General features: G+C 51.7%; 1 protein-coding gene across 2 annotated transcripts; it reads left to right on the top strand.

The window, feature by feature from the left end:
• The first annotated feature begins 3,583 nt into the window (after positions 1-3,583).
• NUB1 (negative regulator of ubiquitin like proteins 1) lies at positions 3,584-26,908 on the top strand. Of its 2 annotated transcripts, none has more exons than XM_037029492.1 (15): positions 3,584-3,683; positions 6,658-6,775; positions 9,621-9,788; positions 9,917-9,975; positions 12,968-13,038; positions 15,315-15,497; positions 15,751-15,839; positions 17,519-17,625; positions 22,255-22,441; positions 23,004-23,111; positions 23,636-23,788; positions 25,056-25,202; positions 25,604-25,696; positions 26,286-26,514; positions 26,673-26,908. In XM_037029492.1, the coding sequence occupies exons 2-15, from the start codon at positions 6,659-6,661 to the stop codon at positions 26,849-26,851; spliced, it is 1,890 nt and encodes a 629-aa protein (XP_036885387.1). In that variant the 5' UTR covers positions 3,584-3,683; position 6,658; the 3' UTR covers positions 26,852-26,908. The 2 variants fall into 2 exon arrangements, with proteins under 2 accessions (XP_036885387.1, XP_036885386.1); XM_037029491.1 differs by lacking the exon at positions 3,584-3,683 and adding an exon at positions 5,910-5,933.
• Positions 26,909-27,218: the final 310 nt, after the last annotated feature.

The raw sequence follows: 27,218 nt of genomic DNA on the forward strand, positions 1-27,218 counted from the left end.
ACCCACGTACTACCAGCCGGCCCTGGGCAGCCCCGCCCACGGCCAGGCCCCGTGTCCAATAACATCCTGACCATGCTCTTAAAGGGGGAGATGAATGGGTTGAAAGGCACAAACTCAAAAACACTCCTCATATTCTTCACTCTCCCTCCAAGTGCACTAATGCACACCCTCGCCAAAGAGCACAAAGATGTCTACTTCCCAGACGCCCCTCCCTTGTCGACCGTGGGTGTCCTGTGCCCGTCGGACAGGCGGCAAGGGGTTTCTCGTGGTGGTTAATTTGTGTTTTCTTTCATTTTTAAAATGTACTTATTTTTAGAGAGAGGGGGAGGGAGGGAGAAAGGGAGGGAGAGAAACATCGACATGAGAAACCGCTCGATGGCCTGTTGCACACCCCCCACTGGGGACCTGGCCTACGACCCGGGCATGTGCCCTGACTGGGAATCGAACCGCTGACCTTTCAGTCTGAGGGACGATGCCCAGCCCACTGAGCCATACCAGTCAGGGTAACAAAATAAATGTCTTTATAAAAAAGAAATCATTCTAGCATCTCATAGATGTTTCTCAAACAGTAAGCCCACAGCAACAATTAGCCCCTTTGTTGCCTGTGCATTTACCTTAGTTTTCGTTCACTCTTAAACTAAATGTCACAAGACTGATATTGTACATAAAATTCTTTTTAATATTAAAAATGAGTTAAACAGCAAACCCCAGATTATCCTGAACTGAAGTCAACCGCTTGATCCCATGATTACTTCACCATGTCTGCCCTTATTTATCTTTTCAGAGTTAGTACCTCACCTGCCCGTCTGTTGCCTGACAGATACATGGAGGTGCGTGGGCTTAACCTTTGGGACCAGGATATGTTAGGGATTCAAAATGCCAAGACACAGAATTGCAGGATCACGTGCTTCCAGAAAGATCCCACCTGCGTCACAGGTGAGCAGGCCGTGCCTTTCTGGTCGTACCTGAGACCCATCCTCCCATCCACGTTTCCTGAGAGCCTGGGTCACGCTCTGTCTGAGCTTTTCATAACTTCTTTCAGCTTCCATTGTCTTCCAGGGTGATTGACATGATAAATTCCAATCATGTGGGAAAGTTCATTCCCTCCCCGTTTGTTTTCTCTCCCTGTTCCTTCCGTGTTCTTCTTGCCCAGCCCTGACGCTGAATAAAATAACCATGTTTCCAGATACGGTCATCAGCAAACCCAAAAGCCAACTAGGCTGAAAGTGAGTCATCGTTCAAATTCCCCAGAACATTACTTTGGAAATTCCCATTTATAAACAGAGACATCAAGAATGAACTTGGTTTCTTTTAAAATCCACTTCCCCACCTGTAAAAAATGAGTTTACCACACAACTGAACCCAGTGAACATCTATTGTTCTGATCAAAACTATAAATGAAGGCGCAAAGCCAAAACTTCCTGTTACGCTTCACTTTCTAGCAAAGATTGATAACATTCCCCGTTCAATTTCACCCTCGGGCAAAGGAGATTTAAGGGTTCTCTGATTTTACTCCCTCAGAAGCAAAAGCGGTCCCGCACAAGTGCCGTGATTGTTTATTGCCCCAAACGCACAGCAACAAAAGCACAAACATGACCTTGGAAGAACATTTCATCTCAAGAAATTTCAGTTGAGGCCACGGATGTCAGTATTAGGAAAAACAGAAGAGGCGGGTTAATAAAGTACGGCAAGAATTGTTAAGAGTTGGGTTACTGGGTCAAAGAGAAGAGGCATTTTGACTTTGAAAGGGCCTGCTGGGTTTTCCTTCCAGGGGTTGTTATCAATGTACCCTCCTCAAGTGATGAGTAAGAATACCTGTTTCCACACGGCCTTGCCTTCGTAGGGTGGTGCCATTTTTCCCCCCAGGCTGACAGGTAAAAAGTGGTATCTTAGTGTAGTTTCAATTTATATTTATCTTCTTATGAGTGGGGTTGAGTAGTTTTCATGTATTTATCAACCATGTCTACTTCCTTTGCAGTGAATCATATTTTCCTAGTTTTCTATGTTGGTCTGTTTCTTACTGAATTTTAAGAGCTCGTTACATAGCGAAGAGACGTCTTGGATGCGAATTGACAATATTTCCCCCACTTTGCCATTTGTTTGTTGCCTTGACTAAGCAGTTGATTTGGCCCAAGATAAAGATTACGTAAGTGTCTGTGTACCCGAAGGGAGCTATGGAGACAGAAAAATCTTACTTGGACAATGACAGAAATCTGCCAGCTTCATAGTCACTGCTAGGTCACTGCTAGGTGACATGCCTGCGGGTCACCAGATGAGGAGGGGGGGCCTGAAACTGCTCTGCATCCTGTGTGCAGAGTCCCCTTCATGGTGGGCAAGGAACACCGGCAGACATCGGCTCCCTCTGTTTCTCTTCCTTAAAATGGATGGAGGCCCACCTTCCTTCCAGGGCTTCCACCTGGAGAGTGGAAGGGCTGTGTGTGGGGAGGGTCCTGCCTCCTCTCCCCGCCCCCCCCTCCTTCAGTGCCAGAGGGTGTGCAAAGAAAGCCCCTTTGGGACTGGCTGTGGCAGGGCCCCCAGGTGTTCTTCCAGACCCAATACATCCATTTTGGGAAACGTACCCCTGGGGCTAATCATGTCCTGGGGGTTGTCCTGGTGTAGCGACAGAGCCAGACCCTAGCCCAAGATTTTATCCTCCACGCCCGGTGGGCCGTGTTACAAGTATCCCCATAGAGAACGAGCTCCACGTGGCTTCTCCTGGTATCCCTGCCTGCGTGCAGGACCTATGCTCTCCGGCCCCACCCGCGACAGTGCTAGCGCAGGCCCAAGGGTGGGCTTCGGGATTTGGGAAGCAGGGCCCCACAGCCACATCCCAGCAAACTTTCTGGGGCCTAGGACGGTCTCTATCTTCCATCCCCGGTCCTCCTGCTAGAGGCTGATCGAACCACCCATCAAAGAAACCTCAACCATCTGGGCTCTGCCCCATTCTCAGGGCATTTCAACCATCTGCTTACGTCAGATTCCCTCACCTGGACACACTGACACAGTACAGGCCACTTAGCAGGGCCGGCTGCGGGCAGCGAAACTGTATCCTGCAGGGGGGCGGTGCTGGGTGATGGAAGGCGGGGGTGACACCGGAGGTTTAGAGGGGACCACCGCTGTGTCCGGACTAGATCCAGGGGCGGGCGAGGGGGTCGCATCTGGATGCGGGAGGTCCAGACCTCCCTCCGGATTTTCCTGCAAGGTGCTGCGGCCTCTTTGAAGGCTTTGGAAGAACGAAGCCAGGATCAGTTCCCTCTGAATTCAGGCAAACTGGGTCGGGCCGACAATCCTCCCTGGACTCCCAGGGCGTCGGTTCCGAGCCTCCACTGGAAGGGGCTGGATCCTATTCCTGGCCCGCCCCGCCCCACCGCGCCCATAGGCCCCGCCCCACCGCGCCCCGGTCCCGCCCACAGGCCCCGCCCACACACCATCTTTGCCTTAGCCCCGCCCAGTACCAGCCCCCCCGTTCACACCACAGCCTATCATGAGTCTCCCTTCTCCTTTTCTAAGACCCGCCCCACCTTAGTACCGCCCATAAGCCTCTGCCCCGCCTCGCGGGGGCCGAGTGGGACTGGCTGCTGCGGCGGCGGGGGCGGGGCCCGCCTCACCCGGAATGAATACTAACGGCGGCCGCCGCCGCATCCGGGCACTCCGCAGGTCGAGGCGGCGCGGCGGTGGCGCAGGTGAGGAGACGGCGCCGAGAGTCGGTCCCCGGACCGGGGTCTCAGCGGCGCCGATCGGCGACCGCGGTCGCTGGGGCGATCCCTGCCCTGCTCCGCCCGGGTCTGGCGCGGCTTCAGCGGCGGGGACGCTGGGCTTCCTACGCGGAGGCCGGGCCAGGACAGAGGACCGCGGCTGGGGCTTCCCGATGCGCCGGCGGTTCCCCGGGGCCCTAGGTTTGCGCTGGTCTGGGCGAGGGTGGTGGGTTTTTCTTTTTTCTAAAAGAGCGAGTGTTGTTCTGGGAGGAGACAGGGAAATAACAGGATCACACGAAAAGCTTGAATCGTGACACTGTTGTTATTTCACATATGCCATTTGGGACCTCCTTGCCATCAAAGCCAGATTTTTGCTATTTAATGAAAGAACACGGTTGATCTTCTCCAGCCTTGACGATCTGATTCTGTATTTCTCACCTCCTAACCCTCACTCTTAAATTTTTAAATACAAGGATATTTTATGACTCCGACTGAAGAATCATGTATTTTGAAGTGTATATATTTGAGAAGCTCTGGGTAAAGGTTGCGTCGATCAATTTATTACCAAAGCGAAAGTGAACATTTTAAAGGGGTGGTTCATAACGTCTCACTTTCGGTTTGGGGCGGCGCTGGGGACGGAGTTCTGCCTGGGGACGCTATATAATGTGGGACAGTCCTCCAGGTAAAATGGAAAAGGGAAGTTGTAAGCCTTTTCCCCTTTCGATTTCATCTGAAATCTGTATCCTTGCCTATTCCTGTTGTCTACAACTCACGTTTTGTTAAGTTTAACGACAGCGGTTTCATCTTTGTGCAAACGTGAAGTGGGGTGGCGTGGACCTGCCCTGCTGTTTCTTTGCTGGAGGGTGGAGCGTGGGACACACACTAGGTGTGCGAGACCTTTCCGGTCCTTGGATGGGATGGCAGAGGGCTGGGCGTTCAGCCTTCCCAACAGCTTGGCTTCAGTAAGCAGCTCAGGATGTGATTCTGAAGATGTATGAGGAGGGAACTAGCTTTGTGTAGAGGTGGTGGAAGTTACTTTTTAAAGCTCATACGCATCAGTACTAATACACACTGTCTGTGTGAAAAGCAGTTAGCGGGGAAGATCTCAGTTCTCTCCAGGTCACCTGAACCAGCACAGTCCCCTCCCTGATGCGTTTATTCCTTCCTCCCCTCTCTCCTCCCAGTCCTGACTACCCTCTTTCTCACCGATGGAAAATAGATTTGGGATTTCTTTTGAAATACTTGTTTTTGGAATACACTTAATTTATCAAACTTGATCTAAAAATCAGGTGAATTGAGCCCTGGCTGGTGTGGCTCAGTGGATTGAGCACCAGCCTGTGAACCAAAGGGTCACCAGTTTCATTCCCAGTCAGGGCACATGCCTGGGTTGCAGGCCAGGTCCCAGGTAAGCGGTGTGTGAAAGGCAACCACACATTGATGTTTCTCTCCCTCTCTCTCCCTCCCTTTCCTACTCTCTAAAAATAAATAAAATCTTAAAAATAAAATAAAATAAAATAAAAATTAGGTGATTTGGGTTCAGGGGAGTGTGGAATACAGGCCCTGAACAGGAAAAAAAAAAGTCCTGTATCTCCTGTATCTAGGTTACACTAACTCATACTTTTTTCACTCTAGAACTTGTCTTCATCCTCAGGGCCTAACAGCTTTCTACTTTTTTTAAATGTTAGGGAAAATGAGAAAGGGAGAGAGAGAGAGAAACACCAATATGTTGTTTGACTTATTTATACATTCCCTGGTTGATTTTTGTATGCGTCTCGACTGAAGTCCGAACCAACAACCTTGGTGTAGCAGGGTGATGCTCTAACCAACTGAGCTACCTGGCCAGGGCCTCTGCTTTCTTACCGCTTGTCTGATTGGGCCGCACTACCCCTTTCACCTGTTACCCTGGCCCACCCCTTCAAATTGCCCTGCTACTGAGGTCCGAGCCGGCGGCTCCATGGCTGGCAGGTGCTGCTTCGGAAGAGAGCAGTTACACGGGCAGCACGGAGAAGCAGCGGGGGACGTTGAGACCAAATGCAGAGCCCGACTTTGTCGGCAGAAGTCCCAGTGCTAGTCTGGTGCTGCCTGATGTCACGGCCTCAGCTGGTCACTGATGTGGGACCTGGGGTTTCTCAGCTGTAAAATGATGGGCCAACCAGTCAGTGTTAAGCATGTACTGTTTTAATATGGACTGGGGTCACGATGTTGCCACAAAATGTCATGCAGTACTTCCCCTATATTGTAAGTAGTAATTTTTTAGTTTACTTATTTTATAGATATTATTTATTTATCTTTAGACAGAGAGGGAGAGAGACATCAATGTGTGGTTGCCTCCAGTGCGCCTACTACTGGGGACCTGGTCTGCAGCCCAGGCAGGTGCCCTGACTGGGAATCGAACCGGCCACCCTTTGGTTCGCAGGCCGGCACTCAATCCATTGAGCCACACCAGGCAGGGCATAAGTTTTTAATTAAAAAAATCCAGATATAGAGGATATTTACTATTGACAGCTCACAGGTCAAGCTAACTTTTTTAATGTTTCCCTACCAGGGTGGGTGGTATTTGTTTAGAGACTTTATAAACTCTGCTGAGTTTCTTAGAAAAGTGACCTATTTTAGGGATTCATCTTTCTCGCATTTTATATTTTTTCTTAGATCAGGGAATAATGGCGTTAAGAAATAGAAAAGTATAATAAGCCTTGCTACATATTAGCAGCTTTATGTACATAAAGCAGTACATACTTTAATGTAACGTATAATTGACTATATAATATATATATCCGAGTGTATCTATAAATATACGCATTTCAGAGAAGCCTGGAACCAGTTCAAACCTGATCTGAAAGTAATTTAGATTAAACAGGAGTGGGAAAGTGGAGGGCTCGACGGAACACACCAGCCTACCAGGTGGTGAGACACACCTGGAAATGTCCTGTGGGGTTCATTGCTGTACTGTTTTGCTTTCCAGGATGGCGCAGAAGAAATATCTCCAAGCAAAACTGACCCAGTTTTTAAGGGAAGACAGAATTCAACTTTGGAAACCTCCATATACGGATGAAAATAAGGAAGTCGGTTTGGCATTGAAGGTATTTTTGTTTTAAGCCATAGATCACTAGCAATGGTATACGTCTCCCTGGTGCCGGCGGAATGCCCAAACCTGTAGACGTGTTTGTAAGTTCATTAGAGTTCGTTTGAGCCGAACGGAGGGTGAGCCTGGAAGCCAGATCTCAGCAGACTGAGGGAACAGCTCCCCAGAATGGCAGCTTGCATTTCTTGTATGCACTCGGAATTAAGGAGGGAACCGAAGGAAGATTACAAGAAATCAAGGGAGAAAGGAGGCGGGCGTCAGATTACAGGGGAGTTAACAGGAGTATGTGCTCCCCGGAGGGTGGGTACGTGCTGTCTCTGAGGGTCCGAAAGAGGCATTTCAAAGGTATGTTAACCTGGACGTGCAGGAACGCAAGACGGCGCCTCAGGCAAAGGTTGGAGGAAGACACTGCGTGCCCTGCAGGACTACCCGCAGTTACCTGCCTGGTTAGGAATTTATGACCAGGTCATCCTGTGGAGTCACTTCCGGTTAGGTTTTTTTTACAGAGTCTTGCTTCATCCACATTGGTAAATAAGATTTCTTTAAAAAAAAAAAGATTCTAGAGAGAGGGGAAGAGAAGGAGAAAGAGGGAGAGAGACATAAGTGTGTGGTTGCCTCTCAAACGCCCCCTACTGGGGACCTGGCCCACAACCCAGGCATGTGTCCTGATCGGGAATTGAACAGGTGACCCTTTGGTTCACAGGCCGGTGCTCAATCCATTGAGCCACACCAGCCAGGGGGGTAAATAAGATTTCTGAAGTCACCAGAAGTTGCCAGGCACAACCATGTGCGCAAACTTTGGACATAACCAAAAGCAGTAGTGAGAAGTAGGTACCCACTTCTTACTGGGAGTTAACAAGCTTATTTTTAATAAGATTTTGTTCAGGTGAAAATGTTACCTGATTTCTGGGGCATATGCTATTTTTAATATCCTCACGGCATTACCTAAAGTCATTAATCCGGGGACTACTTCTGCCCTGCCGGTGTGGCAGCGCTGGCGAGTTGATGTGGTCCGCATTCGGAGGGGAGGGTCTCGGGTGGGTCTCGGTCTGGTCGAGAAAACCATCGCTCCCCGCCCCCAGTGTCTTTATTTACCCTGCGGCTCTGTTCATTTTTCCAAAGACTCAATTTTTCTATTAATCATGCCTCAGCTTTCTGTGGCATCAGAAATGGCCTTATTTTATGTAAGTGAAATGTATAGAAATTGAAAATTCTCTGCTTTCCAAAGCAGAGAAAAACATGAACCCTTTTTTTAAAATTGTGTGTTTTATTCACATGTTCCTTTTCTAGAATTCTTTCTTTTTTAAAAAAAATTATTTATTTATCTTTAGAGGGGAAGGGAAGGAGAGAGGGAGAGAAGTATCAATGTATGGCTGCCTCTCGTGTGTCCCCTGCTGGGAACTGGCCTGCAGCCCAGGCATGTGCCCTGACTGGGAATTGAACCGCAATCCTTTAGTTCGCAGGTTTTTTTTTAAATAGAAACGTATTATGTTGGAATATCCTAGCACACACTTTTCTGTGTTCTCAGTCTGAGTGTCCGAGATAAACCGCGTAGCGTCTGTCAGGGACTGAGGAATGTCACTGAAGGGCAACGGCGGGGTCAGACCGCTGTGACACAGTGGTGCACTTGGGAGGTGATGCCCGTATTGGGGTCTTAGAGTCCCCGGTCTCTCCTGGTCCTCACACACACCCCCTTTTCTCTTTTGCACCCCACCTTCTGACCTTTTTCCTGAATTTGCTGGTCAGGCGCTCCTGGCGCGGAGCTCAGGTGTGGCATGAGGAAAGCTATTTGGTTTCTGGCACAGGATTCCTCTAAACCCCGGAATTTCCCCAGTGGTGAGGGCAACAGGGGCTCCTTTTGTTCTGACCCGGCAGCTCTGGGCCACAGCCAGGACGGGGCTCAGCCCCACCCTCCAGCCTCGGGGAAGGCAGCAGGGGAGCGGGCTGGAGATCTGGTTAGTCACCCGGCCAGTGGTTTAGCCCGCCAGGCCCACGCAATGACACCGCCGTAAAACCCTTAGATGATGGGTGTAGGGGAACGTCCAGATGGGCAAACACACCCGCAGGCTGCACCCCAGACCCTTTCAGACCCCACCTATCGACCTCTTTATCCAGATGTTCATCTGTGTCCTTTGTAATAAACCATGAGAGTAAGAGGAGCATTTTCATGAGTTCTAGCAAATTGTTATTTTATAAGGAGTACCAGTGATGCAAAATTCTCTGTTGAGAAAGTTGTTTATGGCTCTGGCCTGTGTGGCTCGGTCGGAGTATCCTCCCATGACCAAAAGGTTGCTGGTTAGATTCCCAGTCAGGGCACGTACCTGGGTTGTGGGTTCGATTCCCAGTCCAGACACCAATCCCCTGTCCAAGAATACACTTGTATGGGAGGCAACCAATCAATGTTTCTTTCCCTTCCTTTCTCTGTAAAAGCAATAGAAAAAAATGTCCTCAAATGAGGATAAAAGGTCAAACATAAAATGGAAAAGTAAATAAAGTTATTTATGTCAACCCTGACTTGTTCTCACAAGTTAGAAAAATTAGGTTGCTTTCTGTGGGTTTTCTTTTCTTTCCCCTCCAGTGGAGATGGTCAGCTCACTGTTCCTTAAAATAATTCCTATATACTACAGTCACTTCCGTTACAGCCCACTTGTCTTTTCTCCCAGCAATAATGTCTTCACTCTTTCTGTTGTTTCTGTGCCTCCCCAGCCACGAGGCCGGCCTGGATGTTGCAGTTAACGGGGGTCCACCGCTCAGCAGGGTCCTGCACGCACTGCTCTGTGTTCTGGCCCCCACGGTATTTTGAGCTGATACTACGCCAGTCTGTATTTTCTGATTTTTTCTAGGACCTTGCTAAGAAGTACTCTGACAAGCTGGAATGCTGTGAAAACGAGGTAGAGAAGATCATAGAAGAAATACGCTGCAAAGCAGTGGAGCGTGGCACAGGAAATGAAAATTATAAGACAACGGGAATGGCCACCATCGAGGTGTTTTTACCTGCACGGCTAAGAAAAGTGAGTCATTTTCTCAGGTTTATGTAGGTCCTCATGCCCAGTTCACTGAGTGAGGCGAGCACACAAACTGTGATTGTTTTTAAAAGCTGTCATACAAAGTTATTTTATTTGTCTGGTTTGTTAAATAGGACAGGAAGAAGCTCTTGGAAACCCGGTTACACATCACCGGCAGGGAGCTGAGATCTAAGTACGTACCTGTCCCCACCCCCCCTGTGGTGCCCCCTGGGGCACTGGCCCTTTTACAGCGGCTGTTTGAGCCTGGTGGCTGCCCTGGGAGAGAGGGGGCGGGTGTACCCTCCGCGCTCTAAGGAGGGGAACAGTGAGGCTCGGCGGCTGCAGGACTTACCTGGGCTCACACTGGTGGTGCAGGGCAGATGAGAACTCCGGGCTCGCCTGCTCTTCTTCGTGTCCTGGTCAAACCAGAGCTCAGCTGGGAGCTCCGGGCACTGCCTACCAGGTGCTTGGCACATGTGTGAATCAACGGATGGACGATAGAAATGGGAGACGGCCTGGTGGTGACCCGGTCATGAGCTTTCAGTTTTACTCCTCAGGGCACTAATGACGGGCTCAGACGTTCAGCCAAGTGTTTCAGCAGATTTCAGGCTGCTGGCCCACCTGCGCAAAGAAAAACTAGTGGAGGCCGCCGATTGGCGTTTGTCTTGCACATCGATGTTTCCCTCCCTCTTTGTCTCCCTCCCTTCCCGCCTGTCTAAAAAGATGAATAAAGAAATACAATCTTTAAAAACAAATTTAAAAAAGAGTCCAGCAGATTGGAGCAGGGACTGAGAGCCTGCATCCAGCAAGCTCCCAGTGCCACCCAGGCGGCTGCTCTGAGGACCACCCTGGGAGCCGCAAAGCCCCGGACAGGGAAGCGGAGACAGTGGATTCGTGACAGGCGCCGCCACCGTCACTGCCACACTGTGCTGACGGTGACGTTTAAGTAATGCCACGCCCAACTAGAAGAATATAACGGCCGTCACATGCTAGGGAAATGCGAACTGTTTTTGAATGGGCCACATTTTCGGCACCTCCAGCCCCAGTTTCTGAGGCTGGTTTTCCTCATTTTCTTCTTTGCCCCCTGTCAGGGCTGTTAGGGACGCAGAGGGCTCACGCATTCAGCAGGGAACTGCCCCTCTTCCTAGGGCCCCAGGCTATAGAGAAGGGCTTTCTCCAGAAGCCCAGCTAGGGCCCCCTTTCCCATGTGCATACTGCCCCGGGGTCTCCACCTCCTGAGGAAACAAATAGTAAAACAGTTTAAAAAGGGACATTGTCTCTCTCTCTCTCTCTCTTTAAAAGGTTTTATTTATTTACTTCTAGAGAGAGGGGAAGGGAAGTAGAAAGAGAGAGAAACATCCATGTGTGGTTGCCTCTCATACAGCCCCCACTGGGGAACCTGGCCCGCAACCCAGGCATGTGCCCTGACTGGGCATCGAACCGAACCAGTGACCCTTTGGTTCACAGGGCAGCACTCAGTCCCCTGAGCCACACCAGCCAGGGTGGAAAAAAGGGACATTGTCTCTCTCTCTCTCTCTCTTTAAAAGGTTTTATTTATGTACTTCTAGAGAGAGGGGAAGGGAAGTAGAAAGAGAGAGAAACATCCATGTGTGGTTGCCTCTCATACAGCCCCCACTGGGGAACCTGGCCCGCAACCCAGGCATGTGCCCTGACTGGGCATCGAACCGAACCAGTGACCCTTTGGTTCACAGGGCAGCACTCAGTCCCCTGAGCCACACCAGCCAGGGTGGAAAAAAGGGACATTGTCTCTCTCTCTCTCTCTCTTTAAAANAGAGAGGGGGCGGGTGTACCCTCCGCGCTCTAAGGAGGGGAACAGTGAGGCTCGGCGGCTGCAGGACTTACCTGGGCTCACACTGGTGGTGCAGGGCAGATGAGAACTCCGGGCTCGCCTGCTCTTCTTTGTGTCCTGGTCAAACCTGAGCTCAGCTGGGAGCTCCGGGCACTGCCTACCAGGTGCTTGGCACATGTGTGAATCAACGGATGGACGATAGAAATGGGAGACAGCCTGGTGGTGACCCGGTCGTTAGCTTTCAGTTTTACTCCTCAGGGCACTAATGACGGGCTCAGACGTTCAGCCAAGTGTTTCAGCAGATTTCAGGCTGCTGGCCCACCTGCGCAAAGGAAAACTAGCGGAGGCCGCCGATTGGCGTTTGTCTTGCACATCGATGTTTCCCTCCCTCTTTGTCTCCCTCCCTTCCCGCCTCTCTAAAAAGATGAATAAAGAAATACAATCTTTAAAAACAAATTTAAAAAAGAGTCCAGCAGATTGGAGCAGGGACTGAGAGCCTGCATCCAGCACGCTCCCAGTGCCACCCAGGCCGCTGGTCTGAGGACCACCCTGGGAGCCGCAAAGCCCCGGACAGGGAAGCGGAGACAGTGGATTCGTGACAGGCGCCGCCACCGTCACTGCCAGACTGTGCTGACGGTGACGTTTAAGTAATGCCACGCCCAACTAGAAGAATATAGTGGCCGTCACACGCTAGGGAAATGCGAACTGTTTTTGAATGGGCCACATTTTCGGCACCTCCAGCCCCAGTTTCTGAGGCTGGTTTTCCTCATTTTCTTCTTTGCCCCCTGTCAGGGCTGTTAGGGACGCAGAGGGCTCACGCATTCAGCAGGGAACTGCCCCTCTTCCTAGGGCCCCAGGCTATAGAGAAGGGCTTTCTCCAGAAGCCCAGCTAGGGCCCCCTTTCCCATGTGCATACTGCCCCGGGGTCTCCACCTCCTGAGGAAACAAATAGTAAAACAGTTTAAAAAGGGACATTGTCTCTCTCTCTCTCTCTTTTTAAAAGGTTTTATTTATTTACTTCTGGAGAGAGGGGAAGGGAAGTAGAAAGAGAGAGAAACATCAATGTGTGGTTGCCTCTCATACAGCCCCCACTGGGGACCTGGCTGGCAACCCAGGCGTGTGCCCTGACTGGGCATCGAACCGAACCGGTGACCCTTTGGTTCACAGGGCAGCACTCAGTCCCCTGAGCCACACCAGCCAGGGTGGAAAAAAGGGACATTGTCTCGTACACATCATCCGTTGATATTTGTGAGTCAGTAAATTGAAATACTGGGTGTTTCTGAGTAAAATGTATATGGTAGCCATCGTGGTTAAAACCTAAGTCATGGAAAATAAAAATTTTATTACCTACATTTTTCACTGGTTTGTTTTACAGAATAGCGGAAACCTATGGATTCCAAGAAAATTATATCAAAATTGTCATAAATAAGAAACAACTGCAACTAGGTATGTTATGGCAAAGTATGCAGGATTTTAAAATCCAGTTAACAGATATAATGACTTTGCATCTTTTTCTCTTCCTGTATTCACAAATTTCTAGTGGTTTTATTGCATATATGATTCGAAAGCAATTATTTTAGAGTTTACTGCACTGAGAAGGTGAAGTAGCAAGCAGCGTTTCTCATGTTTGTCTTCTGTTCAGTGCTGGGGGTGGGGGGGGGGCGAGGAGGGCACTCACCGTTGGTCTGATGAAATGTCACAGAGCGGAAGTGCGGGGCTGCTGGGGGGGTCACGTTGGGCTTCCGGCGGCACTTGCTTCCGAGGGAGACCAGCTGGAGCAGAGTGAGGCGGGGCAGGCTGTGCTGGGGAGGGCTCCAGACTGAGCGGCTGCACCTCGGAGCCCGTGATGTGACTCTGGAAAGGTCGCCTACGGCCGAGTGTGCACGGTGACGGGAGGGTAGCGCTGGGTGAAGATGGAGCCCAGGCCAGGCCAGGCCACACTGTAGGGGCTGTAGTGCTGGTTCTCCCTCGGGGGTGGTTTTGCCACCCAGGGGACCTTTGGCAATGTCTAGAGACATTTCTGGTGGTCATGACTTGGTGACAGGGGGTGGGGGCCAGGTGTATTTTCTGTCACTTCGTTGGTGAGAGGCCTGGTACAAGGCACAAGGCAGCCACTTCAGCAAAGACCCATCCAGCCCACGATGTCCGTCATGCTTCGGCTGAGAAACTGGCCTGAGCAGGGACAGAGTCCCTCCTGAGGGGGTGGGAGGCCATGGAGGCCGGGGAGTGACCCGTGATAGCTCTGTTTTGCAGACCCCTGTGGCTGCCGCGGGGGTGGATTTGAGGGAGGCCTGGCCTGGCAGACCAGCTGGCTCCTGCTGCAGTTCATTCAGGCAGGTGCTGTAGTCTGGTGGGTGTCGGGGCTTCTGGGCCCAGAGGGTCAAGTTCACCGCCCAGCTGGATGCAGCCACCTTCACAGCCCAGCCCTCGTCTTCCTTTCCAGCATCGCCTCTAGCCACGCCCATGGTCTGTGTTAGGTGTCACAGTGTCTACTCGCTGTCTGTCCTCGCCTCTGTGCTCGTCCTGTGTGGGGGTCTGTCACTGGGCAGAGACCCCGGATAGCAGCCAGCCCATCGGTCCTTCTCCCGCTGTGTGTGTTTTCAGAAGCTCCTTCTCTAACCCGAGGGTCCCAGGGTAATCTAGGTTTTCTCGTATTGGCCGGAACCTGTAGGAGGTCTCTAATCTGCCCGAGTCCCCTTTGTTTGTAAGGGCTAAGGACCCAGCGTCATGCTTCTTCCAGTACCTCGACTAAACCTGCTTCTTCCACGCTGATACTTGGTGCCCCCGTATGTGTATATTGTTTCCATTCGCCTGTAGGTTCATTCCTGGGCCAGACCCTCTTTTATTTTGTAACTAAAAGTTTGTATCTTTTGACAACTTCACCCATAGAGTTTATTATTACTGTGGTTTCATTGTAGTTTTAAAATCTGGCAAGTAATCTGGCGAGATGGACCCGCCTCTTGGTTTTTTATCAAGGTGACTTGGCCCTTGGTGGGTCTTCACATTAAGTTTCTTAAGAATGTATATATCCAGGCAGCATTTTCCATACACATGTTCAAATTTATATACTTACAGTTCATGATATTTTGTAATTTTAAAAATCTGTTTGCATCTATATTTACCCCTTTTCATTTTGGTGGTGGTTTAGTTGCATCTTTGACTTAATTTTTGTTCCGTTTGTATACTTGGCTGATTTTTTGCATAGAACCAGCCCCGGTGTGAGGAAACTGGGTCCTGGAAGGAAGCTGCTCACTCGGGGCCTTGAGTGAGAAAGGGGGAGACGCCAAGGGCTTTGCTCCTACCGGACAGTGAACGGCCTCTCCGGGCGCACTGCTGTGCCCTGGCTGCCCGACCCGCGCGGTGCGTTGGGCGGGTTCCCTCTGCAGCCGGGGCGCAGGAGAGGTCGTGCCTTACGCTTCCTTTTCTGCGGTCCAGCGTGGTGCTCTCCCTGGGGGAGTCCCAGCTATTTATTGCTTCCGTGTGGTCTTACAGTGAGAATAAAGGAAACCGGAAAGGATGAATTAGGGCTACTTTCCCTGGCTGACTTTATTCACTGTTTACCGACCACGGCTACACCACCCACTTTAAGCGTGTCCGCGCCGGGGTGGCCAGGTGGTTGGCAAGTGCCGAGGCGGGGTTCAGAACCCCGGGGAACCCGGGAAACGCCGGAGCCCCGCACGCGCAAGGGCGCGTTTCACAGTGCGCCCTCCCGACTGTCACAGGGAAGGCGCTGGAGGAGCAAGGCGTGACGCACAACGTGAAGGCCATGGTCCTGGAACTGAAGCAGTCCGAGGAGGACGTCAGGAAGGACTTCCATGTTCAAGAGGAAGAGCAAAATGAAGCTGAACAAAAGGAAAAGAGGATTCAGAGGACGAAGAGGGGACTGGAGATCCTGGCAGAGAGAGGTACCCAGGGCTCCGGGCTTCTCGCCTCCCTCAGTGTTCCGTCGTGGGGGCGTGGCTTTCTCATTGGCTTTTCCTCCCGACACTGACGGTTTGAATACCGCTGTCATTGCTTGCTTTCTTCCTTCCTTTCCTTTCCTTCCTTCCTTCCTCCCTTCCCCTCCCTTCCCCTCCCCTTCCCTTCCCTTCCCTCCCCTTTTATTCTGTCTTTGCTTCTAACACCCACTGCATAAAGTTCCCTTTGGTCTTGTTGCAGCTGAGACGGTGGATCCCGAAACCATGCCTTACCTGGAAATAGCTAACCAGACGGGCAGATCCATCAAAATTCCTCCCTCAGAAAGGAAAGTAAGTCCTGTGGGAAACTTACAGCTTGTTCTTGGATTTGCTCTCCGAACAGAGCGGGCTTTCTAGTCATTTGCTCTTGGAATGCTGGAAAGGACCGGAAGCAGTTCTCTGTCTCCGGCTGACCAGCAGTGTGTGTAAATCAACAGTATTCACTCTGCGTGGTCACGCAGAGCCGGCTCGCCCTGTGATTTCCAGGGAGCAGTACAGACGCACGACCCTGTCCTGTCGCAGTGCCTTTGAACGAGTGATGCGACGCCTTCAGCACCGGCTGATTGGTGGGGTTCACTTTGCTGCAGGGCCACGTCCCTGAGGGAGGGGTCCCTGGGGGAACTGCGCGGTTTGGGAAAAGAATGGCAGGCGATTCTGCTGGGTCTCCCCTGTCTCCCCACACCCCTTTCCCTGTTCTAGAATTGGGGTTAGTAGGAGGTGGTTTTACCTGTGGACGCCTTCGGTGGGTTCTTTGTAGCAGCGCCGTGCACCCTGTACCCTGAGCCCGGCTCCGAGCTGGAGTCCAGCACGTCTTAAATGAAATACTCTAATGACTGCGGGTCCCATTAACTTAATTTTTCTTTTTAAAAAAAGATTTTTATTTATTTATTTATTAGAGAGGGAGAAAGAGGGAGAGAAAAATAAGTGTGTGGTTGTCTCTTGTGCACTCCCTAGTGGGGACCTTGCCCAAAGCCCAGGCGTGTGCCCTGGGAATCAAACCGGTGACCCTTTGGTTTGCAGACAGGCACTCAACCCACTGAGCCACACCAGCCAGGGCTAATTTTTCTGCCTTTAAAGGACAGTTCGAGTAGGTTTCAGTATATGAGTTATTTTGTTAAAATTGAGGAAGAAAGTTAAGTTTTACTAAGAGAACTTTGTAGCTGCCAGTAGATTGATGTTTGCTTTTTTTCTTAACGTTGGAATAATTTGCCCACTGCCCTCTTATACTGAATGACGACATGCAGATAATTTTGGAAAACCTTCGCAAGATGGAAATTCAAATCGAAAAATTTTAAGGAACCTGCCCTGGCTGGTGTAGCTCAGTGGATTGAGCACGGGCCTGTGAAGCAAAGGGTCACCGGTTCGATTCCCAGTCAGGGCACACGCCTGGGTTGCAGTCCAGTTCCCAGTGGGGGACCCATGAGAGGCAACCACACATGGATGTTTCTCTCCTACTCTTTCTCCTTCCTGTCTCCTCGCTCTAAAATAAATAAATAAATAAATATTTTTTAAAAAGAAAAATATTAAGGAACCTAAAAAATTTTGGATCACTGCTTAAAAATTATTTTGGCAATACTAGAGTTGACAAGTCCTTCAGAAAAACCATGATGAAGGACAGAAGGTGAAATGAATGCCCCTTTGAAAAAGAATATGAAATACATACAGACTATGGCTCCTTTTTTCCCAGCTTCCGTCTGAGCAAAAACCGGAAACAGACCTAGGTCAGCAGATACCGAAATAACTGGTGGAAACAAAGGGGCACACACTGTATCGGCCACATAAATCGAGTGCTTGGTTTCAGAGTGTAAATGAAATAAAGCTTTAAGTATATTTTTCTTAATTTGGACTTTTAAATTGGTTGTGCTCTTCTTTAATTTATAGTTTTTATTTCTTTAGACTTACTAGGCTCTCAGTATAGTATTTGATTATAGTTTAAAGTGATGTTTTTCCAATTCCCAATTTTTCTCTAGGCTCTCACGTTGGCGATGGGCTATCATGAGAAGGGCCGAGCGTTCCTGAAGAGAAAAGAATACGAAATCGCCTTGCCTTTCCTTCTGGACGCCGACAGATACTTCTGGTAGGCACTCTTATACTTTGGAAGCCCCAGGTTGAAGGAGGATGGTCCCAAATCCCACAGCCCCCTCCCAGCCCCTGTCGCCTCAGACCTCAGGTTTTCACCCTGGACCACGGTCGATGTTGCGAGCAGCTCAGGTGCAGACCGGTTTCTGAAGCGCTTCTTTCGTGAGCAGGTCTAACAGGTCTCTCTTCCCTGTGAAGAGTGTCAGAAGCGCAGGCTCTGATTTCCTCCCCAACAAACACGCAGGGCGTCACGTTTGTTTCTGGGGAGGCGCTGTCGGCCCTCGGGCCTTCCCCCGGGGGATTTGGTGCAGCCGGCCACTCCCCCAAAGCCGTTGCTTTATTGAGGCTGAGGAAAGCTAACACGGTGCCCTCCTTCTGCATTTGTTGCTAGAAATCTTCCGAAAAGAAACAGGTTTCCTCATCAGCTGTTTGGTGATGCTGCTGAGCTATTTGTAGCAAAAGGCAGTGAAATGCATGGGTGTTTTCCCTTATTTTCTCGTGTTCAGAATAAATCAGTGACTTCCCTAGCATCCTCCAAAAATGAAGTTTTCTTTTCTTATTTATTTTTTTAAAGTATCAATGTATGAACTCATGGATTTTAATACATGTGATGTGTTTCGAAGCTCAGTGCCAAATTGGCCATCTATGGCCAGCCAGCAGGGCCTTCATCCTTTTGACCTGGTGGCCTCCGATCTTCGGTGCCCAAGGGCCCCAGAGTCACTGCAGGCGTTTCCCGCCCCAGCCTGGGGGCCAGCAGCTCCCCACAGATCCCTGGCTCCTCGCAACGGGAAACGGCGCCCAGAGACTGTGGTCAAGGCAGATGAAACGTTTGAAGAATAGACAGTGTCTGAAATTGCTCAAAATGTAGCAATTTTCATGTTATTTTCTTTTCCATTTTGATGAATTCCCAAGATACACTATACACTTCAAGAAGATAAATACAGCTGCATGGTTTATCCAATGCACTGGCAGCACCCTTGGGTTTGAAGTGAACAAATCACAACTTAAGCAAAAAGGGAGGTTTATTGTCTCGACGATTTGGGAGGAGGGGCAGAGCGAGACCTTACCAGGACCCGGGCTCACTGCCCCTGGGCTTTGCGCGCTCTGCCTGAGCGTGGCGGCTGCTTTCGGACTGTCGCTGCGTTCTCCTCTGCTGCAGGTGGCGTGGCCTGTAAGTTAGGTCCTTCCAGTTCAGACAGATGTTCATAACTGTTCCTAACTCTTTACGAGGGCACCTCTCAAAGGTATCTAACGGTAGAGACTGGTATAAGGAGTTCCTATGCACTCATAATCCAGCTTCGGTGAGCAAGACGAGGTCGATCTTTGTTCATCGGCATGTGCCTGTCTTTTCACCCTGGACAGACCCTTGTGAGACGAGGAACAGCAATGACTATGCCTTCAGTCTGGAGACTGTTACTCATTCAGTGCGTAGTAGAGCCAATAGTCCAGCAATGTCTGTCCGTGCCTTTGTAACTGGCAATGACTTTTTTTCCGAGGGTCTTTTTATTTGGACCCACTTACTAGCAGAGTTTTTGTGAGCGTCTCCTCCTTGTAAAGGAGAGCAGGTCCCTGCAAGTCGGTCGGTCGTGTGGCTGGAAGAGACTTCAGTGCGCTCCCTTCCCAGCCCTTGGGCGCCTCCCGCCTGCTCCAAATAGGCAGTTGCACCGGAGCTTTGTCGCGCATCCCGGGCGTGGGGTGCAGTACCACCAAGAGTAGTTTCTGTCCCCACTCACAACCAGAGAGGGGACTTCCGCTTTAGGCCGAGATGGAGTAACAGGGACTAGATGTGCCCTCCCACCCGAAACAACTGAAAACGGGGCAAAATGCGTGCGAAGGTGGGTTTCCTGGCAGCCGGGACAATGACCCCAGGAGCTGAGAAGCTACGAGGTAGTTTCTGGGGCTGCTGGGCGGGGAGGAGCCCTGCGCGGTTCCCCAAGTGCAGGGTGAGCTGAGTCATCCGTGTCCCCGCCAGCCGGAGTGGTAACAAAACCAGCCCTGAAGATGCTCCGGACCCTCTAACAAAATGTAAAAGTAAGAAAGCATCACACTGTTTTCAAGTAACTTAAATGCATCCCAAACAAGGCTCAATAATATTTATAGCAACTCAAAAATATCCAGCATCTCATTAAAAATCCACAGGCATGGAAAGGAGACAGTACAACCCATAATAAAAATCAGTCAACAGAAACGGGTCCAGAAGGGACCCAGAAGATACTTGGTAGACAAGGGCGTGAAATCAGTTGCTGCCAACACACTCCCCACATTCAAGAAGGCAGAGGGCCGGGGCCACAGAGGCAGTGGGGGAAGTTGTACCGAAGGCCCACAATGGAATATGGAAGCAGAAAGCCCGGGGTGTGGTGGGCGGGCTAACTGCAGATTAGAGACTTCAGAAGAAAAGATCAGTAAGTGTGAGGATAAGGCAAAGGAAAGATTCAACATGAAACAGAAAAAAGACTGGAAAAAAGAGAACAGAAGGCCCACAGGCTGCAGGACGGCCTCAAACAGGTCACAGCAATTGGAGTCGTTGGAGCCCCTGAAAAACGCAGGGGACAGAAAAATGCCTGAGCAAATAAGGGCCAGACTTTCCCCCAGTTCGAGGCCCATAACGAATCCCAAGTACAGGAACTGGAAGGGGACAAAAGCCACAGGAACGCCACCGTCCAGTTCCTTACAGCCAGTGGTGAGGCTTAGAAAGGGCTTTGGCCAACCTTTCTTTAAAAATGGAGCTACTTAAGGTTAGTTTGCCTTTCTTGAAATTAGTGTCTTTACTTAAAAGCCATAAGGCAAGTATAATAAACGTCCGTTAAATAACTGACTTAAGCCACAGTGGGATTTAATTTTCCTAAAGCTGGCTCAGTAAATTTTATTTAAATAAATGTACATTTATTTTAATGTTGTTTTCAACCTGAAAATGTATTGACTGTTTGAATATTAAAGCTGCTAAAATCAGAAGCCAGAGCAATATTAAGGAAACTATGCTCTAAGACACAATTTCATACACGGCTTTAAAATTTGTTTTTTTCTGAGTGATGCGATCAGGTTCAAAATTATTCTTATACAAATGTTGATTTCATGATCTCTTTCGTAGGCCTAGGTTATGAAGAAAAAGTGTTATTTCTGAAACTAAAATATGAGACTGTGCTTTTTTCTTTCTTAAAATCCTCACCCTAAGATATACTCACTGATGTTAGAGACAGAAAGGCGGGGTGGGAGTACGCAGTCCCACCAGGGATCAAAAGTGAGGCCTTTTGTAGCTCCTGGCCACGCTCAATCAAATGAGCTACTGAGCCAGGGCTGTTTTATGTTTCGTGCGTTTTTAAAAAGATTTTATTGACTTATTTTTAGAGAGAGGGGAAAGGAGGGAGAGAGAGAGATACATCAAGGTGTGGTTGCCTCTCACATGCCCCCTACTGGGGACCTGGCCCGCAACGCAGGCCTGTGCCCTGACTGGGAATTGAACTGGCGACCCTTTGGTTCATAAGCAGGTGCTCAATCCACTGAGCCACACCAGCCAGGGCAAGAACAGAAAGGTTGGAAGATGGAGACCTCAGTCAACATGAAACCCTGCTCTGGGAGATTTCCTAGCGCCTGCAGATTGGCCCGCGTGTGGGGGTCCCACCGAGGGGGCTGATGCTTTAAAGCAGAAATGGCAAAATCAGATTCCTTTGGGTTTTATTTTCTAAGTGGACTGAGGTCTGTGAGATGGGAAGCTTGCAGGCACTTGGATCTTGTGGTTTCATTCAAGAGCAGCCTTGTTTTTAGTAAAACAGTAACAGCCAGCACCGTTACGGTTCCGTGTAGAATGCCTGTTTGCCAACGTCCCCTTTCCTGTCGGAGAGTTCAGACTCGAGATCTAGGCTCACATTAGGGATTTTTAACATGATCTCAATGTCCTTCTTTGTCAACACCCATTGTCTTTCTCTCCCTTTCTCTGGCCCTGGGCTCGGCCTGCTGCCACAGCCACAGGCAGCGTTTAGCCAGCTCCCGGGCCCCCAGAGCAGCGCGGCGCTTTCTGGGTCTCTTTTCCTGCCAGCACGCACGCGTTTGGATAGGGAAGCCTTTTCAGGCTTTGCCAGTTGGGCCATCCTAGTCAGCAGTGATTTTCAGAGTGTGGGCTCTGAACTTGGCCGAACCTCAGATCCCCTAGGGAGAGTCAGACATGCATCACGCAGGCCTGCAGGTTTCTATTACTGTTGATCTTGGTTGGGTCCCAGTGCAAATCAGTATTAATCAAAAAAAGAAAAAGAAAGAAGGAAAAGGTCCTCATATCCAAGTGATTCTGATTTGCACTCTGGGTTGGAGACCACTGCTTCACAGCCCGGTCCCCCCCCACCCCCCATTTGCTCAGGGGTCTGACCCGTGACCCCAATTTCCGCTTCCTGCGGAGCCTCTTTCCCCGCACAGCACAGGAGTGCGCCTATGCATAGTAAACGTGCTGATCCTCAGTCCTGCCACCCCCCACATTGGATGTATTCCGGTGATAAATACAGCTCTCTGGATGATAGACGTCGAGACCCTCCAGGGGCGGTCAGTCTCTGGAGACACCCCCAAACTGGAGAGGAGTGCCAGTCTCCCACTGAGGGCGCGCAGGGCCCCGCCCCGGTGACACCGCTGTTCCTCTCCCCAGCCAGTGCTGCCGAGAGCTGCTGGACACAGTGGACAACTACGCGGTGCTGCAGCTGGACATCGTGTGGTGTTATTTCCGCTTGGAGCAGCTGGAATGCCTTGACGACGCGGAAAAAAAACTAAACTTGGCCCAGAATTGCTTTAAAAATTGCTATGGAGAAAATCATCAGCGACTGGTCCACATAAAAGTACGTGACCGTAGTTGGTGTGAGGCACTGCTGAGCCCGCTTCTACAACTCGAGTTCACTCCGGTATTTTGACCGCTGCCCAAAGGCGATCGCTGCTACTGTCTGTGCTGGGTCCCAGAGGACCTGGCACGGGTCACAGCCCTGCTGACCTTGGGGCAGCTGACTGTGCAGTAGAGTCTAGTGGGAGATTTAAATGTGGAAATGGACGTTTTGAAGAATATCGGTTCCCATGAGTGAGACACAGCCCAACAGTGGTTTGAATAGGGGGTTTTCTCTAGAGCCCTCAGAATTCTGCTTGGGAACGACAGGGTAGCATGAGCTAGCATCCTGGGTTGGGGTTTGGGTACTTCCCCAGGGACCAGAGGGCCCCGGCTGTTCTGACACCATTTCTTCCTGGGGGGCAGAGGAGGTCACTGTCCTGGAGGGTCTTCACCTTGGCCACCAGCGACAGCAACAATGCGGGACGTGACCCCACGGAGAGGGAGGGAACTACACGCGGGGCTATTGCTGACCAGTCGTCAGAAATGAAGCTGTTTATCCTTTTTTCCTCCAATAATTTTAGGGAAACTGTGGGAAAGAGAAGGTGTTGTTTTTAAGACTTTACTTGCTCCAAGGTATCCGCAATTATCACAGCGGAAATGGTGAAGAGGCTCGTGAGTATCTCAACAAGGTAAGCACAGGCACTGGGAGTGGTACCCATTTCCTTCTCTATTTTTTTATCCCAGAAGTTAAGTATCTTGTAAAGTCGATAGTGCGTCACTTGAGAGGAGCACAGCTCTCTCCCAGGTGTACCATGAACATGTCTGTACTTGTGAGGGGTCAGGCCAGGCGCCATAATGAGGAAACCTTAAGAAGAAGATGACTTGATGGCTAGAAGTTCCTGTGTCACCGGCCACCTCCAAGTGGGCCAGGCCGGTGGGGCAATCTAGGGTTGCCCCGTCAGTGCCTCCTGCCGCCAGCAGAGGGAGCAAGAGAGTAGGGAGATGACGCGAGGTTGTGCCCTCTGTCCTGCTGGTGCCCTGGACTAGACTTAACTGGGAGGCTGCCCCCAGCTCAGGGGAGGGCCAGATGTGGGGGATTTGTTGCAAAAGTGGGGGGTGGGGATGGGTACCAGCCCCTCCCACACCACCGGGCCTATTTTCTCATGTTAATGTTGCGATCCTTACACGACTTTTCCGTTTTTCCTCTCTCTAGGCTCGCCAACTCTTTAAGGAGCTCTATATCGACCCAACGAAAGTTCACAACCTGTTGCAGTTGGGGTTCACTGCCCAGGAAGCCCGGCTTGGCCTCAGGGCCTGTGACGGGAACGTGGACCACGCAGCCACCCACATCACCAACCGCAGAGAGGTACCTCGACAGGGTCTCGGACCCCCGGTCGCCGCCTGGGCCTGGTAGTGGGAGTGAAACTCGAGGCGGGAGCCAGCTCCTTTCTGAGGGCCTTGGCTCTCGGATGTGCAAAAACAGGGAAGCTAATGCCGGCAGGTGTTGCCAACGAGGCTCTCGTCCCTCCGGCCTGGGCGGTCAGGCGGAGCCGCTCTCGTGGCCGAGTTAAGTTCGTGCGGTCTCCTGACTTCATTTCCTGCTGTGGTGGCGGGTGGCTCGTGAGCAGCTTTCCAAGCAGGCTTCTCGCTCTCTTTTTCTTATTTTTATCATAGCATATTTCTGGAAACCATTTTAAAGGGGGCCCTATTTTCCCATAGTGCCATTGCTATGGTTTGAGGGGGTATTCTTGCCTAGAGACACGAGTCGGATGAAAGTAATTACTGGTATGTTACGAAAGCAAAGGCACAAAGTCAGACTCATTTAAAACGAGTAGAAGTAAGCACAGGAAAAAGGCCTAGAGTTTCGGGGTTGGAAGGAACACTGTGGGTCTAACACGCTGGTTTCGCAGTGAGGGGGCTGTGGCCCGGGGAGCCTGGGCGGTGGTCCCGCAGAAGTGGGGCCGCTCTCTTCTCTGTGACACCAGAAGCTGGTGTCGGCCACCTCAGGGTCCCTCCTCACTGTAACCCCAGCCACACAAGCCACCAGGCAAAGGCAAAGACCCCGAAAAGCCCAGGTCTGAGTGTCTGTGTTTACGTTGCCTGGCTCAGCGCTGATGGGAAGTGGGCGTGGCAGGTACCGCCTTTACCACCGCGCTGCTGCTCCATCCCCAGCAGGGTTTTCTTAGCATCTGGAGAGCCAGTGTTTTCGAATGAGATAATTTGAAAAGTCTCACCATTCCATACACCCTCTGTGCCCAGAGTCCACATTTTACTGGCCTCCCAGGGATCTGTCACAGGCCGAGCAGCCTCCCACCCATGCAAACGTTTCCCAACCCCCTAGGGAGAAGGGGGCCGAGCAGGGAGCTCACTGGTTCTGAGTGGCCAGCTCTGGCATCGGCTGGTGGTAACTGTTGAGTGTTCTCTTTCCCCGCAAACTCAGGTCTCTGCCCTCTGGCCCACGCCAGGAGCCTCTGCCATGGCCTCTGCTCGGTAGCCCCTCATGCTGCTGACCGGCCGAGGCGGGCAGGGGGTCACTTGCCTGTCAGGCCCCCAAATCCTACAGCACGTAGCTTGAGAAGGCTTTCTGCAGAACCTCAGCCCCCTACTCAGGGAGATTCTGTTGTTTCCCAAAGGAACTGGCCCAGATCAGGAGGGAGGAAAAAGAGAAGAAAAGACGCCGCCTGGAGAACATCAGCTCTCTGAAGGGGATGGGCTACTCCACTCACGCAGCCAAGCAGGCCCTCCATCAGGCCAGCGGGAACCTGGACGGGGCCCTGAAGGTGGCGTCCCCCTTCTCAGCCCAGGCACCCCTCCCCCGTGCCTTCGCCCGGGCTCCTCTCTGGCGTCCTTCCCCTGTGTGGGGTCCCAGCCCGCGGGCCCCTGGTTCCTGGTTTGGATCTGAGGGGTGGCACCCATTCTCGAACCCCATGACGGCGGAGATGGCCCGGCGCACCCCACCCCATCCTACCTTTGTCGGGAAGCCTTTGAACGCCAGCCTGCACCCGGCCTGGATGGGGTCCCCTTTCTCTGCCTCCATGGCTCCTTTGTGTAGTCCTCCGCAGGGTCGTCGGGGTGGGAGCCTGATGACTGTGTCCGCCCGGCCCGTAACCGCTGCCAGGCCTCGGTGTGAGTGGGCAGGTGCCCGGCAGGAGTAAAGGGTGGGTGTTCTGTGTGTTTTTAGATTCTTCTCAGCAACCCTTACATGTGGCTCAGTGACTTCGGCCCTGAAACCAACAACCATCAAGAAAGCCCCTCCCAGGAAAATATCGATCAAGTGAGTGAGAGTCGTCTGTGCCCTCTCTGCCTCTCCAGCCTCGGGTGGCCAGGGTGAGGGTGACAAGGTTGGCAGGGGGACAGGGCTGAGTCCTGGCTCCCGGGCTTGCAGTGTGACATCGGCCCACCCCAGGGGTGGGCTGCAGCGGCGGAAGGGGAGCGGCGGCAGGAACGGAAGGCGCAGGGGGGTCCTATACACACACCGTCCAGTGGGCCTCCTGGGACCTCAAAGGAGTCACTGGGGTGCCTCTGTCCACAAATGTCCCCCTTCACATGAGGACTCCTAGTGCCTTGTGGCTGCATAGTCAGTGGCCCCGGTTCAGCTGGCACTGTCCTCAGCTCACAAGTTGGTGGCCTTCAGAGGCAATGGGGCACCGACCTGCTTCGGGAGCCGTGGTGTGTACGCATCTGTGCTGACCAGTGGCGTGTGCAGGAAGGCCGGTGGTACACGTGTGCCACCAGTTTGAAAATGCATTCCCTCGACGATAAGGCTGTCTCGGCGGCGCAGGAGGGGACAGGGGTGTTGGACGTGTGCCGGCTCCAGGAACCCCGGTCTCAGCGGTGGCTGTCCCTTCCCTGTGTCCCCACAGCTGGTGTACATGGGCTTCGACACGGTCGTGGCAGAAGCTGCCCTGAGAGTGTTCAGGGGGAACGTCCAGCTGGCGGCTCAGACCCTGGCGCACAACGGAGGGAGCCTCCCGCGCGACCTGCAGCTGGCGGTGGGGGACTCCTCAACCCCGTCCACGTCCCCTCCCGACTCTGCGTCCCCCTCCGACTCTGCGTCCCCCTCCGACTCTGTGTCCCCCTCCGACTCTGCAGGTAGGTCTGGATCTCCAGGAAGCTGACGGGTAGGGATGTGACTTCGGCAGGGCGGGGCTGGGGAAGGTGCAGCCGGGGCTGAGGTGGGCCCGCGTGGTCTCTCCGGGGGCTTTCTCCTCTGTCTGCTCTCCCTTGACCCACCTATGCCCACGTCACAGGCACCTCCAGTGCCTCAACAGACGAAGACATGGAGATAGACGCCGTCAACGAGATCCTGGAAGACATCCCGGAGCACGAGGAGGACTACCTCGACTCCACCCTGGAAGAGGAGGAGATCATCATTGCGGAGTACCTGTCCTATGTAGAGAGTATAAAGCTGGCCACGAAGGAAAACTAAATGGCGAACATTAAGAAGCACTAAGTTTCTGCTCATAAACTCTATCGTTATGAAAAGAGTAATGCAGGTCTCCTTTTTTTCCCCTCTCACTTTGTATCTGGCTTTGCTCCAGAGCATCCCCTGCTCAGGCGCGGGAGGGGCGGGCAGGGCCAGGGACTCACAAGGTCAGAGGAGAGTTGGGCCGGGCCGGGGCGCTGGTCCCTGCTGGGCGATTTGGGGCAGGAGCTCCCTGCTGGGTTTCTCTGCCCCCAGAATCGAGAAGGACTAGAGAACAGGGCGGCCCTGGGAAGGGTCTCAGGAAGAGATAAAGGGGCGCGGGGGGGGGGGGGGGGGGGGGGGGGGGGCACTCCCACCTGCCTGTCCTCGC

The sequence above is a fragment of the Sturnira hondurensis genome, unplaced genomic scaffold (genome assembly GCF_014824575.4).
Source record: "Sturnira hondurensis isolate 20B ecotype Veracruz unplaced genomic scaffold, ASM1482457v3 Scaffold0020309, whole genome shotgun sequence".
In the NCBI taxonomy this organism is placed as follows: Eukaryota; Metazoa; Chordata; class Mammalia; order Chiroptera; family Phyllostomidae; genus Sturnira; species Sturnira hondurensis.